Genomic DNA, 21,327 nt, shown 5'->3' with positions numbered 1-21,327 from the left:
CTTCCTCACATGAAATCCCTTTATCTCTTTCAGTAGAACCATTCTGCCTCCTTTCTCTTCTCTTCTGTCGCTTCCTTCTCTTCTTTCTACGATATATCCATCGTCTCCTTTTCGTGGTCATCACTGTCTCGCCATTTGATTCTTACTTGTTTTAAGAGTGCCAAGGTATAATTATTTTCTACATTTTAGCATATATTTTTGTTTGTTCATAAATAACTTGTTTTAATAATGTTATTTTGTAAAACATTGTAAAATTAAGACAATGAAATTGTGTACCCGATCCATGACTAGGTTAAGTGTATGATTTTGTATATATCGTGAAAATGTAATTATTTGACTTTATGGCTTGATGTATATTTTAAATTTTGGTGTATATTTTAGGACTGAAATTTTAGTGCATTGATATGTAAATTTTAGGACTTAAATTCATAGCATTATTGATATAGAAATTGTGTCATTATTTGATTTTATGATTTTGCATTTTTGTTTCCTAAATTGGACATTGGATTGTTTTTATAAAGGTATGTATTGATATGTAAATCTTTTAACTTAAAAGTGTGTGCATATTTTTTGGAATGAAAACTTAGATCGTTTAAATTTGTGATTTTGACTAATTAGACAAGTAGACTTTGTTTGATTATAGTATTGATGAAATAAATTGTAATCTTGATATTTTTTTAACTTTAACAGTTGATTAAATATGTTGATGCGATCTGAAGATCTAGTTATTCTTGAACATGATAATGATAGGGATAGTGATATAGATGTAGAAGTTGATAAATTATTTGGAAATGAAGAAAATATAGAGCATTAAAATGAAATTATACAATATGAGATATTTACACAAATAGATTGGGACATTGCTGTTGTATGTGAACATTAGTCCATATTTGGAGATAGAAATGTATATGTAAACAATTCTTGTTTAATTCAAAATGAAATATTATTTGATTGTATATAAGATCTTTAGTTAGCCGTTAAAAAGTATTGTGTGACGGAACACTACGAAATTGTTGTAGTAAAATCAAACTAAAATATTTATTATGCTGTAAACAATGAAAAGAGGGTTGTAATTAGAGGTTACGTGAAAGTAGGCATAAGAATCATTGAATGTTTGAAATTACTAGGCTCGAAGGAGAACACTCATGTCATCCAAAGTTAACACAAGATCAATCACAGCTTGATTCTAATTTCATGAGTATTGAAATTCAAAATATGGTTAAAGTTGATCCTAGCGTTATTGTGGCATTGCTTCGAGAAAGAATTAACCAAGAATCTTTCAAACTAACTTTTCTTCAATATTTTCTCATCATGAGAAAAAGACTCATTTGTAATGTCTAAAATAAGATCATGAAAATCAGCTATAGTTTCTTCTTCCATCATCTTAAGGGACTCAAGTTTCGAAGTTAGAAACTGCAAACGAGACATTTTTACCTTAAAGGTTCCTTCATGTGTAACAAGTATATCCCAATTTTCGTTAGCTAAAATATAGGTATTGATTAATCTAAATATGTTCCTATCCACTCCATTGAAGATAGCATTCAAGGTTTTCGAGTTTCCAGTTGAAGACTTCATCTTCTGCCATGGTCCACTCAATTTCTGGTTTTGGACTAACAATTCCATCCTTATTAGTAACTTGAGGAGGAAACCATTCATTCATAATACCTTTCTAAGTTTTTCGATCAATATATTTGAGAAAAATAATCATTCGAACTTTCCATTATGAGTAATTTGTTCCATCTAAAAACTAGAAGACGAGTTGTTGACCCATCTTCCCTGATCGACACCATTGAAGACTCAATGAACCAACAGTCAACCCACTCTGATATCAATTAAAAAAGAAGTCACAATTAATTACTTGAAAACTTAAGTTAACGCTCAAGCTAATAATTGAAGGAACAACATGAGTAACAGTAAGAAAAGACATAACAGAACACTAGCACGCTAGTTAATCTAGTTCAATGTAATCACACCTACATCTGAAGGGCCTTTAGCTCGATTAAAAAGATCATTTATAAAGATTGAAAAGGATCACAAGTACATAACTTATCAATAATCAACTATCTTGAATTATATGACTTTTACAAGATAAACGTTTAGGAACCTCCTAAACCACTTGATGTGTGAACAAGGAATTTGATCTAAGCTCCTCTTAGATCATATGCTTCATGCTTTACCCTTGTGTCTCAATGTCCAAGCTTCTCCGGTGTGAGACTCCTCAGAATAATCTTCAATGTTAGGCTCCCCCTAACTTGCACAGATCTTCTCAAATAAGTACAAATCTTCAAAATATAGAGCATTAAAACCAATTGCATGAACATCTCCTTCTTTCTTCTTATATGTTGTTCCTTTCTTTATTCCACCATATTCGGTTATAGCATTTGCTAACCTCCTGTGCTTTATCTCATATTCAATTTTTTTACTAATAACAATAATGTCAGAAAATTGGTTGTTGCATTACCAATTATTCGGTTATAGAATGGAGCCTGCAAAGTATTCATAAACATAGATGTCATTTCTTTGTCCGTTAACGGTGATTGAACCTCGACAACCTTATCTCTCCATCGTTGAACATACTCTTTGAAGCTTTATGAACTCTTCTTCTCTATCTGTTGCAAGTCTAAGCGATCTAGAGTCATCAATATTATGTTTGTTTTGCTTTAGAAATGTATCAGCTGAGTCCTTCCAAACATGAATGTGTGCATTGTCTGATTGAATATACCATCAAGTAGCTGGATCAGTCATGCTATCTTGGAAGCAATGTCAATAATTTATCATTTACCAATATGCATTACTATCTTTCTATAGTACATTATAAGATGACTCATTGGACACAATGATCCATCATATTTATCAAATTCAGAAATTTTAAACTTTGTTGGAATTATCAAGCCTAGCACCAAACATAATTATGTTGCATCTATATTTCCATAAATGTCAATCCCTTCAATTGCTTGCAACCTTTCTTCCAAAACATCTAGTTTTTGCTTAGCTGGAGTGTTCTCAATTTGTCTCATGTCTTGAATTTTAACATGGGCTTCCAATTGTTCTATATCTAGAATAGGAGGTGGAACAACAAATATTTGATTCATAGCAACATAGTGTTGAGTGGTTTGAGATTCTGGAACATTCATGTGGCATGGTGTAAATTTTAGAGGATAAATGAGATCGTCAGTGTCTTGAACTGGATTGTTTGATTGTGCTATATCTACAACAATTTTTCTTTTTCTCGTTTAAAGCAATTGTAGTATTTTTGAAACTTATTCTCCAAGATTATTAATCCCTTGTCTCATTTTATCCATGTCTTTATCTTGTGTTCTTCCATTATTCGTTTTTTATGCCCCATATTGTAAGGATGTAACACTCCAAAACTATTAAGTTAATTTTAATTTTTATTACGTTGAATTTTGGGTGTTATTTGTGAAATTGTTTTAAATTGTGGAAAATTAAGTGTTTGGAAAGGATATGTGATTAATTTTTGAAATTGGAATTCTATCGTTAAAGTTTTGATTTTTGGATTTATTGGTTGGTGAATTAAATTTGTAAAGTTGGAAGTATTGTGGGTAATTATTGATATGTGTTATGGCGTAATTTAACTAACAAATTATGGGATAAGCATAATCTCGATTACAAGTAATAAGATTTATCATTGCCAACGAGAGATCTACTCATGCATGAGAGGCATTGAAACGAGATTGCCACTCGGGAGGGGACAGGAATTCCATCAAATTTTTCAAAACACTCAACTGCATCGCCGAGAACGTTGGTGACTGGCAATTGTTGTGCATCATAGCCTGTTTGTTTTAGTTAGTTGTTGTATTTTTTTTCTTTTATATTTCTATATGGGCTTTCAAGAAGTTGAGAGGGAGTTTTTATAATCAGAAGAGTTTAAGTCACATTGAATGGGAATCACACACCATTAGGAGAAGCTTAAGTACAGAGAGCTTAACTTTTAATGGATAAACGGAATCACTGTTGTTTCTTTAGATCTTTCTTGTTTCATGTTTTCTTTTTTGTGGTAAATTGGCTTTCTTTCTCATTTTGGTTGCTTTTAACACTCAGTACACTTTGTTAATTACTTTGTTTTACGTATGGATTGTGCAATTATAACTAAGAATTTTGTTTATCATTTTATGTTTTATTTTATCTGATATGAAAATTTGAAAATACTAATCCGGTTATAAACAGAAGGTAACAAAAATATATAAGCCATAAAATTAACATCATCCTCAAAATTATTATTATGGAATACTAATCAAGAACTGAATTTTAATTAACAAATTATTTGTTGCACTCATCAGGGCTATTACATTTGATGAGATTTATGATTGACAGTGAAAGATCCAATAATGCATAAGAAGCTTCGTAACGAGATTGCCACTCACGAGGGATAGTATAAATCCCTTCAAAATCATCCAAACATCCTGTTAACAGATCATATGTGTGGTTCATTAGTGAGTAAAACACATCCACACTACCCCTTCTTTTTATTAGTTTTTCCAAAGTTTCTTGTAAATCACTCAGTCCCATTACATAGTTATCCGCACAAACCAAATAAATTTCTTTACTGTCACGACTGACATTGTTTGAAGCGAGCTCATGGTTAAGGAACAAAATGTCATTGTTGATATCGGTGATGCTATGATTCACAAATATCGTTAACAAACCAGTCAAATTTGTCTTCAAATCTTCACGAGGGTCTGAGTTTACTAGGGAAAGACACAAGTTTTTTAGTTCATCATTAGTTCAGCTGCAAGTATTTTGAACAAAGTTGTTGATGGTTGTATCTTGTTTTGCCTTCACTAACATAAACACACTCAAAATGCAAAACAAGAAGAGGATCAATGGTTTTCGGGAACCCATTTTCTTTTCTTTTCTTGTCACTTCTTCCCTTCTAATTTTTATTTTTACACTTCTAAAGAAAATAATCATACGGATACTACAATTTTATAGCAGAAAAAATAAACCAAATTAATTCTTCATGTTTGTAAATTAATTATTCATTAAATTTTGTTTCGAAATTAATTTCGTATCATTATATTTTTAGGAGTGTAAGAATTTATTTTGATATAACTTCATTAATTACATTCTTAAATACTCAATTATATTTCATTGTAAGGTATTCTTAAAAAAATAAATAACAATAACTACCTTATTTTCTTTATATTGGGAATATATAAAATAAATTGTTAATTTAATTCTACATATATATTAAGCGTTTCAAGATTCATGTACATTATTGGTCCTAGTGCTGAGAGCAATACATGAATATGGAATTGTATAGATATCTTAATCACCATGTTCCATCCTACAAGAGAGATGAGATGTTTGATGCACTAAAAAGTTGCTATTATAAAAGGTATGTTTTATTATTATTATTAATTTTTCAGGAACAAGTATTATTATATATATTACTCCTAAAACAAAGAAAGATTTGTGACATTAATCTATTAAAAAAAATCGTAATTATCATTCAGAAAAAAGTCCACTTCTAAATGGAACACCAGTTTCAGGTAACCAGTCAGATCCATTAACAAAGTTTATAGTAAATTGATTGGCTGACTGCTTATCTAACACATGAAACCCAGTACAGTGAATTCTTTTAGAAACATCTGCCCCAGGACCACGGTTATTAAACTCTCCGTAAAACAAATTGTTCAACGGTACCCCTGACCACTTTAACCATCCTTTAGGCATCACCTCCTTATCAAGAAATGACTCCATGAACACAACCTGTGAATATTGTCTCCACGGTCGGCCAAGATAGATCTTGACGTCGGCTTTGTTGGCTGCTATCTCCGAAGAAATAGTGATAGTACAATTTTGAAATGAAAAGCCGCTTTCTTCGTGTAATTGTTTTTTTGATTGAGCAGTGATTGTGATAGACCTGTTTGGTTCTCGGGCATAGATGTTACAATCTTGAAACATAACTAAGCCATCTCCAAAAATAAAGTCGACACTGCCATAGATATCACACTCTTTGAAGAATTGAGGTTTCCCTCTGACGTACAAAGTGTCTTGAAAACCTAAGAACCTGCACTTGTAGTACGTAGTGAAGTGAGCTTCGTCAAGAACTGCCACTGCTTGGCCATTTTGAGGACCAGCGGAGTTCTTAAATGTCAATGATTGTGCAAGAAAATTATTACCATTAACCGCTGCGTGAAAGAAAAATGGTTAGTAAAGTAGTATGTATTTGTGAAAAGGCATAATAAAAAAAGAAATTGAATGACACTCACTAAGAGTTGCAGAGTCAATTGTCTTGAATCCACGAGCATTACTTCTATCATCAACAATAATGGTGGTGAGTGCATTATCGCCGATCAAAGCGATGAAGGTCTTGGTTGGTGGGATTTGAAGACACTCATGGTAAGTACCAGGAGTTACATGAATATAAAATCGTGTGTTTAAGTTATTTGGGACTGATGCAATTGCATCAGTAATAGTCTTAAAATGATCTATGGAACCATCTAAAGACACCGTTGCATTGAAAGTGAAAGATTGGATGTATAGGAGGAGATTGAAAAAGAACAACAAAATAATTGTCTCTACTTTCAAATTTTTCATTTTTCTTTCAAGGTGGAGAAGAAGAAATGAGATGAAGGGGCAAAAGAAGAGAAGAGATGGGATTTAATTTTGTTTTCTTTTTGATCAATATCAACAATAATTCCTTTTATGAAATTGTAACTCCAACTAAGATCCATTTATGTATTTTTAGTAGTTGATAAATGATTGTTTATAGATATATAACACAAATAATTAAGAAATTATTTTGAATATATAACCAACTTCTTGTCTCCTTTTCTCACCTTACAACTCCAATGCTTAACTTAATGATGATACAAATTCAAGATACAAAAATATAAAAAAAAAAAATTAAATTAGTCATTAAAACATCCTGTTTTATTTAATTAAAGAAGTTTGGACACCAATCTAATTGATTGTTTCTAATTAATTGATACTGCTATATTTAATTATTAATTAGTTAGCTAATTGAGAAAATCGTGAGATTATTTTTACATGCATATATAGCAAAATATTTTGTAAGGCTAATATATACACATATTATGTCCTTACTCATTCTATATTACCATTGTTAGTCATTGTCAAAGTCCTAAATTAATTTAAGAAATAAAAAGACGTATAATTATGAATTTGTCATGTTAATGTGGAATTACTATCAAAAGGAATAATTAGTAATTATCTCCCTGCAAAAGAAAATGGAAGAAATGTACAGGACATAAGAAAGTTGGTGAAATACATAGAGTGTGCATTTTTATCCTATAAGAGATTCAAAATCAAAATCATAATTATTGTTTAATTTAGAAAAATATATGATTCCCCAAACTAACATCTTTTACCAAAAATTAAAAATGGGTATTTATAGTTAATTGGAAACACTTTTTTGTTGGTCAAATAATCTTAAATACATAATTATTATTCAAATAACTAAATAACGAAATATGAATCTATTGAGTTAATGAGTTTAATTATTATTATTATTAGAGAAGTTGTGTTAATTGCAAATCTCTTCTAATATAATGGTTAAGAAGGAGTAAGTAAATATATTTTGTTGGTAGTTTAATTAATTTTAATTTTGAGTATTTATAGAAATGGATCGTTATTAAAAGGCAGAGAATATTGAAATTATTAATGATTTGTTATATAATATCATGTAATTAACATCAACTTCACCCACACACTATAAAATACCCTAAACATATAATATATTTAGCACTTCCTTTATAATCATCTATTCTAATTTTATATATATCACTTCATTTTGGAAATTTCTTAGCCAAATTAGTTCTAAAACTTTATAAAAGGTTGAATATTTTGTTGTCTAATAATTAAGACTATTTAACTCATCCAAACTTTGCTAATATTTGTTGGCTTTTTGGCCCTTAATCTCAAATTAATTTATTTTAATTATTCAATTGATTTATGTTTTGATGATAACAAATCTGATTTTTTTTATTGATAATTTTATTAATTTGAATAGACCATATCGTAGAGCTTGGAAAAATGATTCTAACGCCTCTTGAATCACCCAAATCGAAGTTCAAATGAAGAAAATGTTGCTAAAAGAAGCTTAACGAAAAAATACCCGAGATGGTGACGTGGCGACCAAGCATTCAATTTGAACCAATTAGAGAAAGCCACTTGGAGCAATGAAGGAGTAACAAATGTGGCTTTTTGTTATGTTTTATTGGCTTTTATAAAGAAAATGAATTTAAAAGAAAAATGATTTTAATATTATTATTATTTCTTGTGTCTAACGGCTAGTTTTTTTAAAAGAGGGTGAAGTTGCTTTATTGATTTCTTTTTAAACAAAATATTTTGAAAAGACATATTATTATATTATTATTTGTATTGTGTCTAACGGCTAATTAAGTTTAAATCTCAACCATTCATTTTTCTTTTACTTATATCTAATGACCCAAATGATTTTGAATTTATCTTTCCTCTCTTTTTAAATACTTCACATTTACACAAGATCACCACATCTTTACAATCCTCAAGCAAAAAGCCAACATTGTTATTCTCTCTAAAGCTTCCAATTTTTATTCTTTTCATCTTATTCTTGAGAGCTTCTTATTGTATTGTGAGGATTAAATTTGTGAGCTTCAAATTGTATACTCACTCTTTTAGAGAGTTTTCTTTTGTGTGATTTAAAAATTTCATCATATTGTAACGGTTGGATCCTAACCCGTGGAAAGGATCGGGTTTGCTCTTGAACCCGAAAAAGGAGCAAGAATCGGTTCGGCTCAAATCCGTGGAAAGAGTCCAAAGAAGATTTTTAATCAAAATCCCAAGGGGTGCTAGGGAAAGTGGATGTAGGTTGAGTTTAACCGAACCACTATAAAATTACGGTGTCTTCTTCTCTAACTCTTTTCTAATTATTTTTTAATTTAATTTTAGTTACATATTATTATTGGTTGAGTTTGATTGCATACTTCCATTCATATCTTTTTATCAATCTTGTTATTTAACAAAGTTTACAAAGTTCTTTATTTAAATTTTAGAAAATATCTAATTAGTTGATTTTACTTTTTATTTGTCAAAAAGTTTATTTAAACCCTATTCACCCCCCTCTAGGGTTGCCATACCGATCCAACAATATTAATATAGATATATGTACACCCATATACATATATTATTGGATATAAATTTGAGATTCATCTCTAATAAAACTAGTTTACACATTTATTAGATACAAAAATCGATGAGATGTGATCATTTTTAAAAAAATAGAAAATTTATTAAACATAAAATTGAAAATATGAAAACATATTCAATACAATAATTAGTTTACAAACTTATCAAATTGTTATTGTTATTGTTTTTTTATTCATTACATGTTAACATGCCACATGTCTATATATTTCTTTTATTTATCACCTCATGCTTTATCTCCACAACTCGTACTATCACTTCATGCACACCCACACAGTAATAGTATCAGAGCCAATTATCAATAGATAAAATAGTGTATTAGTTCTTTTAATTTTACGTTAAGGTGAATTAGTTTTGTCTTAATAATATTCTAAGTATCTTTTGTGATAATAATCAAGTAGTGCTTAATAATTTCTATTGAATAGCACTTTGGTAAACCTTGTCTTCCCGATAGTGCAATCGTAAGATCGTTGGTAAGCTTGGTGTTCGAGTGTTGTAGAATTTTAGCATTATTGGTTATTCTCGCACTAGAAAATTAGAATCTTATTAAGATAAAACTCTTAAACTTTATTAATGCCTAAATTAATTGAAAAAATACTCTCTAATACCCATATAGCCAAAACTACAAAAACAACAGATGATTATTCTCATGATTCTCAGTCTTCTATAATTAATAGTCAATAACTTCAAATAACAAGTATAGAAAAAAGTCTCCATAATTATACCATACCAAAATTAGATGTTGAAACTATATATGAAATAGGAAAATTTGATTTTGTTCAAGATTATTGAATCAAAATTGCAGAACATTTAGTTCCAATAAATAAACTTTCTAAAACTCTTTCTTTATTTTCTAAACAATCAATTCTTCAACATCAAGAAAAATACAAGTTTCTTCACATGGGCTTAGTTCAAGTTGCTATAAAACCTCTATACAGGATTGTGTTAGATACTCCTATGCTTTTAATTTTACGAGATAAAAGACATAGAAACTTTCCAACCTCTGTACTTTCAATAGTTGAATCAAATCTTGAAAAAGAACCAGTGTCGTACATTAACTGTTATCCAAATTTTACTTGTCTCTTTAAGTGATCCAAATATAATTCGTTCTTTAATGCTTGATATTAAAATCCTACATATGGATTTTAGGAACCACAAACCAAATCCATCGTAGGGATTTTTCGAATACATTATAAATTGATGCATACCAATTTATCTCCTAAAGTACTTAAGAACCTCTCCCAAAGACCAAACTCTTCTCATGCAAGCCAATACAAAATATTCAAATACCTTCCCTCCAAAAATGTTATCTTGGAATCAAATTACTCATAATCCTAGATGGATTCTAGAAGATGCGTTTAAACCATCAATTGAAAATCCAAAATTAACTCAAATTATTGAAAATGAGGATGAAAGTGTAGAAATACAATTCCAATCTCAATCCGCAAGATTAGAACTTCCTAGATTTTCTACCTATGAACCCGCTAGTTCAAGTAATTCTTTGAACCTTCAAGGAGTACAATTTGATAGTATAATACCTCAACCTTTTTATACAAAGGAAAAAGACCCAACCTTATCTCCAACTCGTTCCGATATGCAAAATATTAGTCATTTAAATGTTATCTCTAAACCTTTTTCAATAAATAAAATAGATCTAGATAATGATTTTTTGTTAAATAATAATAAACTTTTAAGAAATAAATTTTTTGAATCCTTTAACAAAATTGAACAAAATGAAATACGTGAAGAATTAATATTACAAAACTATAGAAATGGAAAAATTAAAAGCAAATATATATTTCTTCCAATGGATAAAGCATAGGACCTTTTATCAAAATCTTACATTTCTAATGCATCAAACTATTAATACAAATTCATCTTTACCTACTTCGAAAACCTACAAATTCAAAAAGACAAATAACTTCTTCACATCCCCTTTAGAAGAAATCAAGTTCCGAAGTAGCAAAGATCAAGAAGTTATAGCTTCTCCTTTCAAAATGATAGATTCCCCTTAAATTGAAACAAAACCACCAACTTTAAAAGATATAAAAAACATACAACTACAAGATAATAATTCAAATAAAATTTTACATACAATATCCAACCAAGTAGAAAGAATAAAGTCTAAACTTGAACCTCATCGTTATCTTATTAAATCATAACCTCAACCTATAGATAAAACAAAACCTTTATTCAAACCTTTTGAGTTTTCTGATAAATTTAAAATTAATTAATTTCTCAAGTAAAGAATCTAATAGTATTTTGGACAAGATTAATCTCCAATTACAACACTTAAATCTAAATACTTCTAACAACCCATCCACGTCAAAAAATCAATACTATCAATGAAACCCCTATTGAAAATCCTAATTTCGAGGATAACAATCTTGAAGAACAATTCCAAAATCTTACTATTCAAAAAATAACAAATCATAGATATCCAAAACTAAAAAATTATTATTCTTGACCTTCCTTTCCTGATATGCAATACGAAGAAAGGAACCAATTAACTCAAGCCCAATATACAGAAAATGGCATCTATGAATGGAACATAGATGGAATGACCGCACATCAAATTTTAAATTTAATGCATGAAATGACTTTAGCAACCACTGCCTATAAAATACACCAAAATTCAGACCATCAAATTGTCCAGATTCTCATATCGGGATTTACCGAAAATCTAAAAGAATGGTGGGATAATTGTGTACCCACAAGTGACAAAGCACGAACTCTGACCACTGTTAAAGTTGAACAAAGTGGTACGGGCATCAATCAAACCCAAGATGTTATAGCAACCTTAATCTACACTATTATGAAAAACTTTATAGGAGAACTCGTTTAATTCCAAGACGAAGTTCTGAGAGCCTTTCAAATCCTACCTGTCCAAAACTTCAAGATTTTCGATGGTACAAAGATGTTTTCCCCAGTAAAGTTTTTACCAGAACAGATTGCAATAATCAATATTGGAAAGAGAAATTCCTTTCGGGATTACTAAAATTATTCACGGAAAAGGTACGCTAGACAAACCTTTCAAGGAACAATCTCATTCGATAATTTAATTTACGGTGGATTAATTAACTTTATAAATAATGAAGGATTAACTTTATGCACGGATCTCAAATTAAAAGCAAAAATAGAAAATGAATTCCACAAGCAACGACAAGAACTTGGATCCTTTTATGTCCAATACGGTTATGAAAAAATACAAGCTCCTTCAACACTAAAGCAATCGAAGAAATATAAGAGAAACTTCTTACGAAGGAAACCTTATAGGAATCAAAGTTATTATCAAAACAATCAGAATAAACAAAATTATAAACCAAAAAAGAAATATAAAAGTAACAGACCCACTAAAAAACGAAAAGAAATTATCTATTACAAATGTAGGCAAAAAGGACATATAACCCCTAACCGTCCAATAAAAGGAAAACTTAATAATTTGGAAATAGAGGAAGATTTGAAAATTCAATTACTAAATTTACTAAACCCTTCAGATGCTTCATCATCTTCCGATCAAAGTGAAGGATCTTTTTGTGACCAATTTTTTTAAATTCAAGGAAATTCTTATAATACCGACTCTGAAAAGTCTTTTTATTCTAGTGACAATCAAATAGAAATTTGTACATGCAATAAGGGCATAAATGACATTTCAAGAAATCAAGAGATTCTTTTTTAGGCCACTAGTCAAATTGAGGATTTAGAAACCAAAAAGAAATACTTTTAGAAACTGAAGAACCTAATTATACAAGAACCTAAACAAGAAAATATTCAATACTACAACCTTAATGATATATTTTCTCGGTTTGAACTCAAAACAAAACTAGTTACAATTTCAGACCTTCAAAAAGAAATAAATACAATAAGAGAAGAAATTACTAACATCAAAAAAAAGAAAATTCTCAAATTAGATTTGAACTTCTCTCCCTCCAAACCCAACAAATAATTGATCAACCTTCCACTTCTAAAGATCACCCTGGAAATATTCTCCATGATTCCTTTATTAATTTCGTCAACAAGGTTCAATTACAAAAATAGTATTCAGTCATTAATCTTGTTATTGACAAGGAATATCAAGTGACTTCAAAAGTTTTGATTGATTTGGGAGCCGATCAAAATTGCATACGAGAAGGACTCATACCTACCAAATATTTTGAAAAAACATCAAAAAAAAAAAAAATTACATGGTGCTCATGGTCAAAGGTTAAAAATTCGCTATAAATTATCAAATGCACACATTTGTAACCAAGGTTATTGCTTTAAAAATACATTTATTTTTGTAAAAGATTTAGACAAATAAATAATTCTAGGAACCCCTTTTCTTTTCCAACTATACCCTTTCTCAATAATGAAAAATAAATAGTCTCAAAATTCTTAGATCAAGAAATTATTTTTAATTTCGTAAACCCTATATCTACTAAAACAATACATTCTATTCAAAATTCTTCGATCGCTATGAAGCTATTAATTCTATCCACAGAAAAACACAACAAATACAATTTTTAAAGGAAGAAATAAGCCATAAAAGAATTGAACAACAATTAAAAAATTCGTATATTCAAAATCAAATTAATCAGTTTCAAGAATTAATTGAAAAGGATATTTGTGCATCTATTCTCAATGCCTTTTGTGAACAAAAACAACATATTGTTAACTTACCTTACATAAAAACTTTCATGAATAAAAAATTCCTACTAAAGCTAGACCCATACAAATGAATGTTGAGTTATTAGAATATTGTCATAAAGAAATCCAAAAACTTCTAGAAAAGAGACTTACAAGACCAAGTAAATCACCTTGGAGTTGCGCCGCTTTTTATGTCAATAATCAAGCAGAAATTGAACGAGGAGTACCTCGCCTTGTAATCAACTATAAACCTCCAAATTATGTTTTAGAATAGATTCGTTATCCTATACCCAACAAAAAGGATTTAATAAATCGAATACAAAATGTCTTACTTTTCTCAAAATTTGATATAAAATCAACATTTAATGTTCCATTCGAACAATATAAATGGAATGTAATGCCATTTGGTCTAAAAAAATGCCCCCTCTGAATTCCAAAATATAATGAATGATATTTTTAATCCATACCAAGAATTTACAATTGTTTACATTGATGATGTCTTAATATTTTCTCAGTCCATAGAACAACACTTTAAACATTTAAGAATTTTTCACAAGATAATTAAACAAAATGGTTTGGTCGTCACTTTATCCAAAATAAAATTATTTCAACAAAAAATTAGATTTTTAGGCTACGACATCTTCCAAGGAAAAATAAAATCAATTCAAAGATCAATCAAATTTGCTAACAAATTCTCCAATGAAATCACTAATAAAAATCAATTGCAAAGATTTCTAGGATGTTTAAATTACATTACAGATTTTATTCCAAATCTGAGACGAACTTGTGAACCACTGTATCAACGACTTAGAAAAATACCTCCTCCATGGACTCATGAGCCTACATGCATTACTAAAACCATAAAAAGCCTTGTCAAAAGTCTTCTTTGTTTATCCATTATCAATCCACATGCACCACTTATTGTTGAAACAGATGCATCAGATATAGGAAATGGTGGCATTCTCAAACAATCCATCAATAGTCAAGAGCAATTAGTTAGGGATCATTCGGGTATTTGGCTCGGAGCTCAAAAAAATTATTTAATTGTTAAAAAAAGAAATGTTATCAATTGTTTTATGCACAAACAAATTTCAAAGCGATTTGATAAACAAAAGCTTTTTAATACGTGTTGATTGCAAAGCAGCAACAAATGTTTTACAAAAGGATGTTAAAAACTTAGTTTCTAGACAAATTTTTGCCAATGGCAAGCAATACTTTCTTGTTTTGATTTCAAAATTGAGGCTATAAAAGGTTGTACTAATTCTCTTCCTGATTATCTCACTAGAGAATTCCTACAAAGAAAAAGATAGAAAGATAGTGAGAAGAAAAATAAAGAACCATAAAAGGAGAAAGAAAAGAAAAGGATGAGAATGAGAAAAAACAACAAGCAACTCTCCCTCAAACTAAATCTTCTTACTCCTAAGCATATCAATTTACACAAGCGGAATCCTCACAATCAATGGAGGATCAAAAAGGGAAAAAACCTCAACAATTACCATTATCCAACAAGTTTCAAAATTTGGGATCTTCCATCCCTTTAAAGCCTTCTACCTTAATTATCAACCCTTCTCCGATAAAGCTTTTGGGATCTTCCATCCCTTCAAGACCTTGTACGATAACAATTAATCCCTCTACAATCAAAACAGATAAGTCATCTACTCCTTCCACTATGTATGCTCAAGCTATCACTAAACCAAATTCCCAAAACTCTGAAATTATTCCATCAAGAACAATATATTACCATACTTCATCTTCCCACAATAAACCCCAAACTTCTTTTATCACAATCCTAGAACCTGAATATTTGGAAAATTTCATATTAGAAACGATCCAAAAAACATTTTCATCAAATTTTCATTTTATTCCAAACCATCCTCGTAAAATTCGTCTATTCTATGAATATATTAGGGTGGAAACCGATTCAATTAAAATAACCCACACCAGAAATAAAGAAGACCCTACCAAAATAGCTTTTTCAAAAATCAAAATTTTGGGAGTCCTAACTCCAACCAAATGGAATCAAAGTATTTACACTGATTTTTTTTTTTAACATCAATTCCTTCCTCAAAACTATTCATATATTGATTACCAACAAGTCTGGTACAATGTATTTTGGCTAAATAATTTTAATCATTCTTGGTTCATTATGTTTGACAAAACTTGTATACAAAATTTTCCATTATGGTTTAATGATCGGTGGGATATTTTTGGCCTAAATGAAGCTATTCTACCATACCAAATTTTAGAAAGTTTCAAGTTCTTTTCCAACAATATTTTTCCAAATGCTTTTGATCAAATCCTACGATTTTTCAATTATTTTCATATTGCCTGAATTTTTTGTTGGAATTACTCCATCACAGAAACCAACGGCACCTCCTGCCTTTTCCGCACATATCGTATTAAATGGTGGGAAAAATTCAACACAATTGTCGTCTCAAAAAATGTAGTGGAAAAATAGTTTTCCATATATCATCATAATATGAAGCCAAATTTGCAAAAGAACCATGAATTTTTGTCCCATAAGGCAAAGTTAATGGCCGTCATGGCTTAAGTTACAAATGAAGACGAACTCAATAATATTATTAAGCATATTTCATCTCCATTCACCACGAGTCAAGAAGAGAGCACCTCTAATATTCATGAAGACGAAGATCAAGATGATTTTGCCAACTTCTTTAATCATATTCATACTCAGACAAAACATGTCGATCAAGACAAAATCTGAAGACAAAAATTAAATCTCTATGAAGAGATAATTTTACTTTAAAGCATGCATCGTGTCTTGTACAAAATAATAAACGTGTCATGTAATTTTAGTTTCAGAGTGTGTCTACGTGTGTCTTGTAAAATAGAGATGTGTGTTCTGAGAAAGTAAACGTGTCATGTAAAATAGAGTATGTAATCAACTCCGAATTCCTATCATGTATATAAAAGGGAGTCTAGGAAATTTAGGGATATCTTTACTGTGCTATTTTAAATAAATTCTCTGAAATTCTCCCTACACTACGGCTTTTCAATCTTCTATTTCCAAGTAAGTTTTTAATATTTCAAATCCACTTTATATTTTTCCTAATAATTTAATTATCTTTTATTATTAAATCATATATATTCTTTTCTATAACCTTCCATAACAAATATTTAATTACATACTTCACATCCACTTTTCCATAGCTTGACAATTCTCACTTTTATGTCAACCATGCAATCTCCTCAAGTTATCATAAACATGTCACATGTCCATATATCTCTTTTATTTCTCACCTCATGCTTCATCTCCACTCCTCGCACTATCACTTCATGAATGTAAAATTAAAAGAACTAGTACACTATTTCCTCTATTGATAATTGGCTCTGATACCATAACTATGTGGGTGTATGCATAAAGTGATAGTGCGAGGCGTGGAGATGAAGCATGAGGTGACAAATAAAAGAGATATATGGACATATGACATGTTAATGTATAATGAATAATATATAATAATAATAATAATAATAATAATAATTTATAGATAGTGAGACCCACTCCACAAAATGCCAAAAAAATACACCTCTTTTACCTAAGTAGTTTTGAAAACACCAATTTTTCTCAATTTTTTTAAAAAAACCACCAATTTTTTCAATTGTCCCGTCTAATAACCATCCTAATAAAAATTTAATTTTTTTTTGTTTATATCATAAATTTAATTATCTCTACTCAACTGCTTTGTTCAACTTTCTGATTAATCAACTTTATGAAATATTGTCAAGTATATAATCCATGTTGTGATCAAAGTATATTATTTATAAACTTTAAATAATCACTTTTCTTATTGGTTTTGTTTATTCTAATTGGTGCATGTGTATATATATAATTATTCTTATATTTGTCATAACTAAAATCGGTGTAATTATTTTCCTAAATAAATTAAGACAGATGAGACGAGGTATAGAATGATCATAGCCACTCTTAAATAGTTGGCATTTGCTATTTCGTTGTCATTCTCAAAGTTAAAAATAAAAAATAAAAACACTATTGAACAATATACCTATTCATTTATTATTATTACTACTACTACCTGTAATTTGAAGTATACATGTTGAGAATGAAATTTTGGCCAATTAAATTCCACCACATCATCACAGCAAATATTGTGGTCCAACCAACAAATGGGCACAAGCCCAAGCCCAACAAACAAATAGGCTCAAGCCTAAATTTAATGAGCAAACGGGCCTAAGCCCAACAAACAAATGAGGGCCAAGCCCAAGTCCAAGAAGCAAATGGGCCCAAGTCCAAGCCCACCAGCCCATGAAATTTCTCTATAAATAGAGACGATTGTCATTCATTTTGGTGGTCTTTGGATTGAAGGAAGAATTGAAGCTCTGAAGTACTGAAGCTCTGAAGAATTGAATATTCAAACTTCTATAAGCTCCCAAGACGTGCAAGTTCGTATCAACCTCGAGATCAACATCTTTTGAAAGACTGAAGACTTGGAGATTAAACTTTCCTTGGGTTCCAGAAGATCGCAGTTCAGATCAACTTGCATTTACAATATCTTGAAGAACGAAAACCAAGAAGTTCTAAGTTTTAACTTGTATTTGAGAGAAAGCATCAAATGAGTAAATACTAGAGATTGTATTGATATATCAAAGTTCAATTTCATGAATTATATTTCTCTTGATACGAAGTGATATCTGTTTATGCAATTGATGAACAAGATTGGCGTCAACCCATTATAGACTATCTGGAGCATGAAAAACTTCCCACCGAGCTTCAACATCGAGCTGAGATACGAAAAAGAGTTGCACGATTTATTTATTACAACGACACACTTTATCGATGCTCATACGAGGGTCTTCTTTTGTGGTTTCTGGAAAAAGAGGAATCAACAAAGGCTCTAGAAAAAGCACATTCAGGTATATGTGGTGCTCACCAGTCTGGTCCAAAACTTCAGCATCAGTTGAAAAGAATGGATTACTATTGGCCCACTATCATCCATGACTCGATGTATTATGCAAACATTATGAAGTGTGTCAATTCCATGTAAATTTTAGACATCAACCACCAGAGCTTCTTCATCCAACAATAGCCTCATGGCCTTTTGAAGCTTGGGGACTCGACTTGGTTAGATCGATCACGCCCAAGTCATCGGCTGGTCATTCTTACATTCTTGCGGGAATCGATTATTTTTCTAGATGGGCTGAAGTTGTACCATTAAGAGAAGCAAAAAAGGAAAACATCGTGAATTTTGTTCGAACACACATCATTTACCGCATGGTATTCCTCATCGCATCGTGACTAATAATGGAAGACTATTTTCTAACACTCTAATGGATAAGTTGTGCGAAAAGTTTAACTTCAAACAGTACAAGTCTTCTATGTACAATGTTGCAGCAAATGGATTGCCAGAAGCTTTCAACAAAACTCTGTGTAATCTTCTGAAGAAGGTGGTCTCTAAGACAAAAAGAGATTGGCAAGAAAAGATTGGAGGAGCATTATGGACCTATCGAACTACCCATCGTACTCCTACTGGTGTGTTACACCTTATTCTTTAGTTTACAGAGTAGATGCAGTACTATCGCTAGAGAGAGAAATTCTATAATTGAGAATGACAATTCAAGAAGGGCTAACTACTGAAGACAACGTTAGACTACGCCTTCAAGAGTTAGAAGCACTTGATGAAAAGAGACTAGAAGCTCAACAAGCACTCGAATGTTATCAAGCGTGAATATCCAAAGCTTTTGACAAACATGTAAAGCCCCGATCATTTCAGGTTGGTGAGTTAGTACTTGCAGTAAGAAGAGCATTATCACGACGAGACATACGGAGAATAAATTCACACCTAAATGGGACGGACCCTACATCGTCAAAAAAGTTTTCACAAATGGAGCATACAAAATCATTGGTCAAGATTGATTACAAATTGGCCCAATCAACTGCAAATTTCTCAAAGCTTTATGCTTAATTTTGTTTCGGTAAAAAAAAGAAATTGAACTACGTTATGGCTTGATCTCTATATTATAAAAAGGGATATGTAGGTAGCTTAAAGTTCACTTTAAGTTTAGTCACATGTAAAAAAAAAATCATGTTTTATTGTTATCTCACATGTAAGCAATACAAAATTCATGGACAATCACATTTGAATAATAATAAAAATTCATCTAACCTTTACAAAGATTGAAAAAAAAACAAAAACAAAAAAGCAAAGTGGGGGCAAAAATCAAAGCTTTCACTTGAAGTTTTTAAATTCTTCACGTACAGCCTCCATACTCTTGCGAACTGTAGAGAGAGCCTCTATGGCTTCTTCAGTTATAGTAGGTGTGCTTTCAAGAGTGTTGACTTCGTCCTGAAGCTTGGCAACTGTTAGCTCTTGCTTGTTTATGACCTCATTTTTCTCACCAAATAAGAGCGTCAGTTGTTCAAACTCAGTATTTATATTCTGAAGTTTGCTCTCTAATTTCTTCTTTTTCAAAGATAGTTATGCAACCCTCTCATGAATAACTTCAGCATCTCCTCATAGTTGTTCCATCAAAGTTAAAGCTTCCTTAATGGCAGAAGTCTTCTTCTCTAATTGACGAGTCTTACCTGTTGATAGCAACTGTGCAGAATATGAAGATTGTACATCGTTGAAACTGTCTACCCTCTTAAGGTAACTATTCAAGTATTCTTCAAGAGGAGTCAAGTCGTCTGCATGAATCTTTGCAATTCCTGAGAGAATTGTTGATATTTCTAGCCTAAGTCTTGGGATATATTCAAAAGGGGTGCGCATGATCTTGTCTTGAGTATCCACCCACATGCACATAGCTGTTTTCTGAAAGAAATTTGAAACTACACTTTCACCATTCCACTACGAAGGCTTAGGGTGTTCTGCTGCCTGTTTCATAGAGGTGCCTAGAGGCGGCTCGGAAATCTTAAGAGGAGCATGCATGGATGTAGCCTTCATTGAAGACACTATAGGATAGGCACCTCCTCTAGAGGGAAGATTCTCGATGTCTTTGCCACCTACTTTCATCTTGCCTCGACGAATCTCCTCGAGAAGAGCGGAGGGACGTAAGGATACTTTGACTGGTTTTGCAGCGGGTGTCTTCAAAATGCTAACTTCCTCAATAGTCGTATTAGCCATATGAGGATCAATTAATGATTCATCACTGCCTACATCTATAAGCCCTTCAAGATGATCGTCCAAAGATTGCAAAAATAAGCAATGGATAAATCACTCACAAAGAAGATAAACAATAAAAGAAAATTATTAAAGAAGGAAAATATGTAAACCAATGGTGGGACATCAGGAATTCTCATAGCACTTGAACCCCTTCCGCAAGAGTCATCACCTGATACCTTTGCTTTCTTCAAAGGTCTTTTCCAATGACGGTCACTTTTGTTGTTGTCACTCTCATCTTTATGCTCCGCCACGTCCTTCTCGAGGGTAGGAGCCATTGCTTCAACCAAACGAATTTTCTTACCACCCTTGTTGCTCCCTCGGTTCTTGGGTAGTCTTGGTTGCAATGGGAGAGGAATGACACTACTCACCAAATGGTGTCTATTATCCT

General features: G+C 31.0%; 1 protein-coding gene across 1 annotated transcript; it reads right to left on the bottom strand.

Annotated features, from left to right (window-relative positions):
- Positions 1-5,469: 5,469 nt before the first annotated feature.
- On the bottom strand, positions 5,470-20,579 carry LOC116403820 (probable pectinesterase 56). Its single transcript, XM_031885432.1, has 4 exons — positions 20,363-20,579; positions 19,567-19,635; positions 6,237-6,467; positions 5,470-6,155 (listed from the first exon to the last, which is right to left on the bottom strand). Exons 1-4 carry the CDS (start codon positions 20,577-20,579, stop codon positions 5,470-5,472), a joined length of 1,203 nt encoding a protein of 400 aa, XP_031741292.1.
- Positions 20,580-21,327: the final 748 nt, after the last annotated feature.

This window comes from Cucumis sativus, chromosome 5 (genome assembly GCF_000004075.3).
Source record: "Cucumis sativus cultivar 9930 chromosome 5, Cucumber_9930_V3, whole genome shotgun sequence".
Classification (NCBI taxonomy): Eukaryota; Viridiplantae; Streptophyta; class Magnoliopsida; order Cucurbitales; family Cucurbitaceae; genus Cucumis; species Cucumis sativus.
Note: the sequence above shows the minus strand (reverse complement) of the source record. Positions and strands in the feature narration are given on the sequence as shown.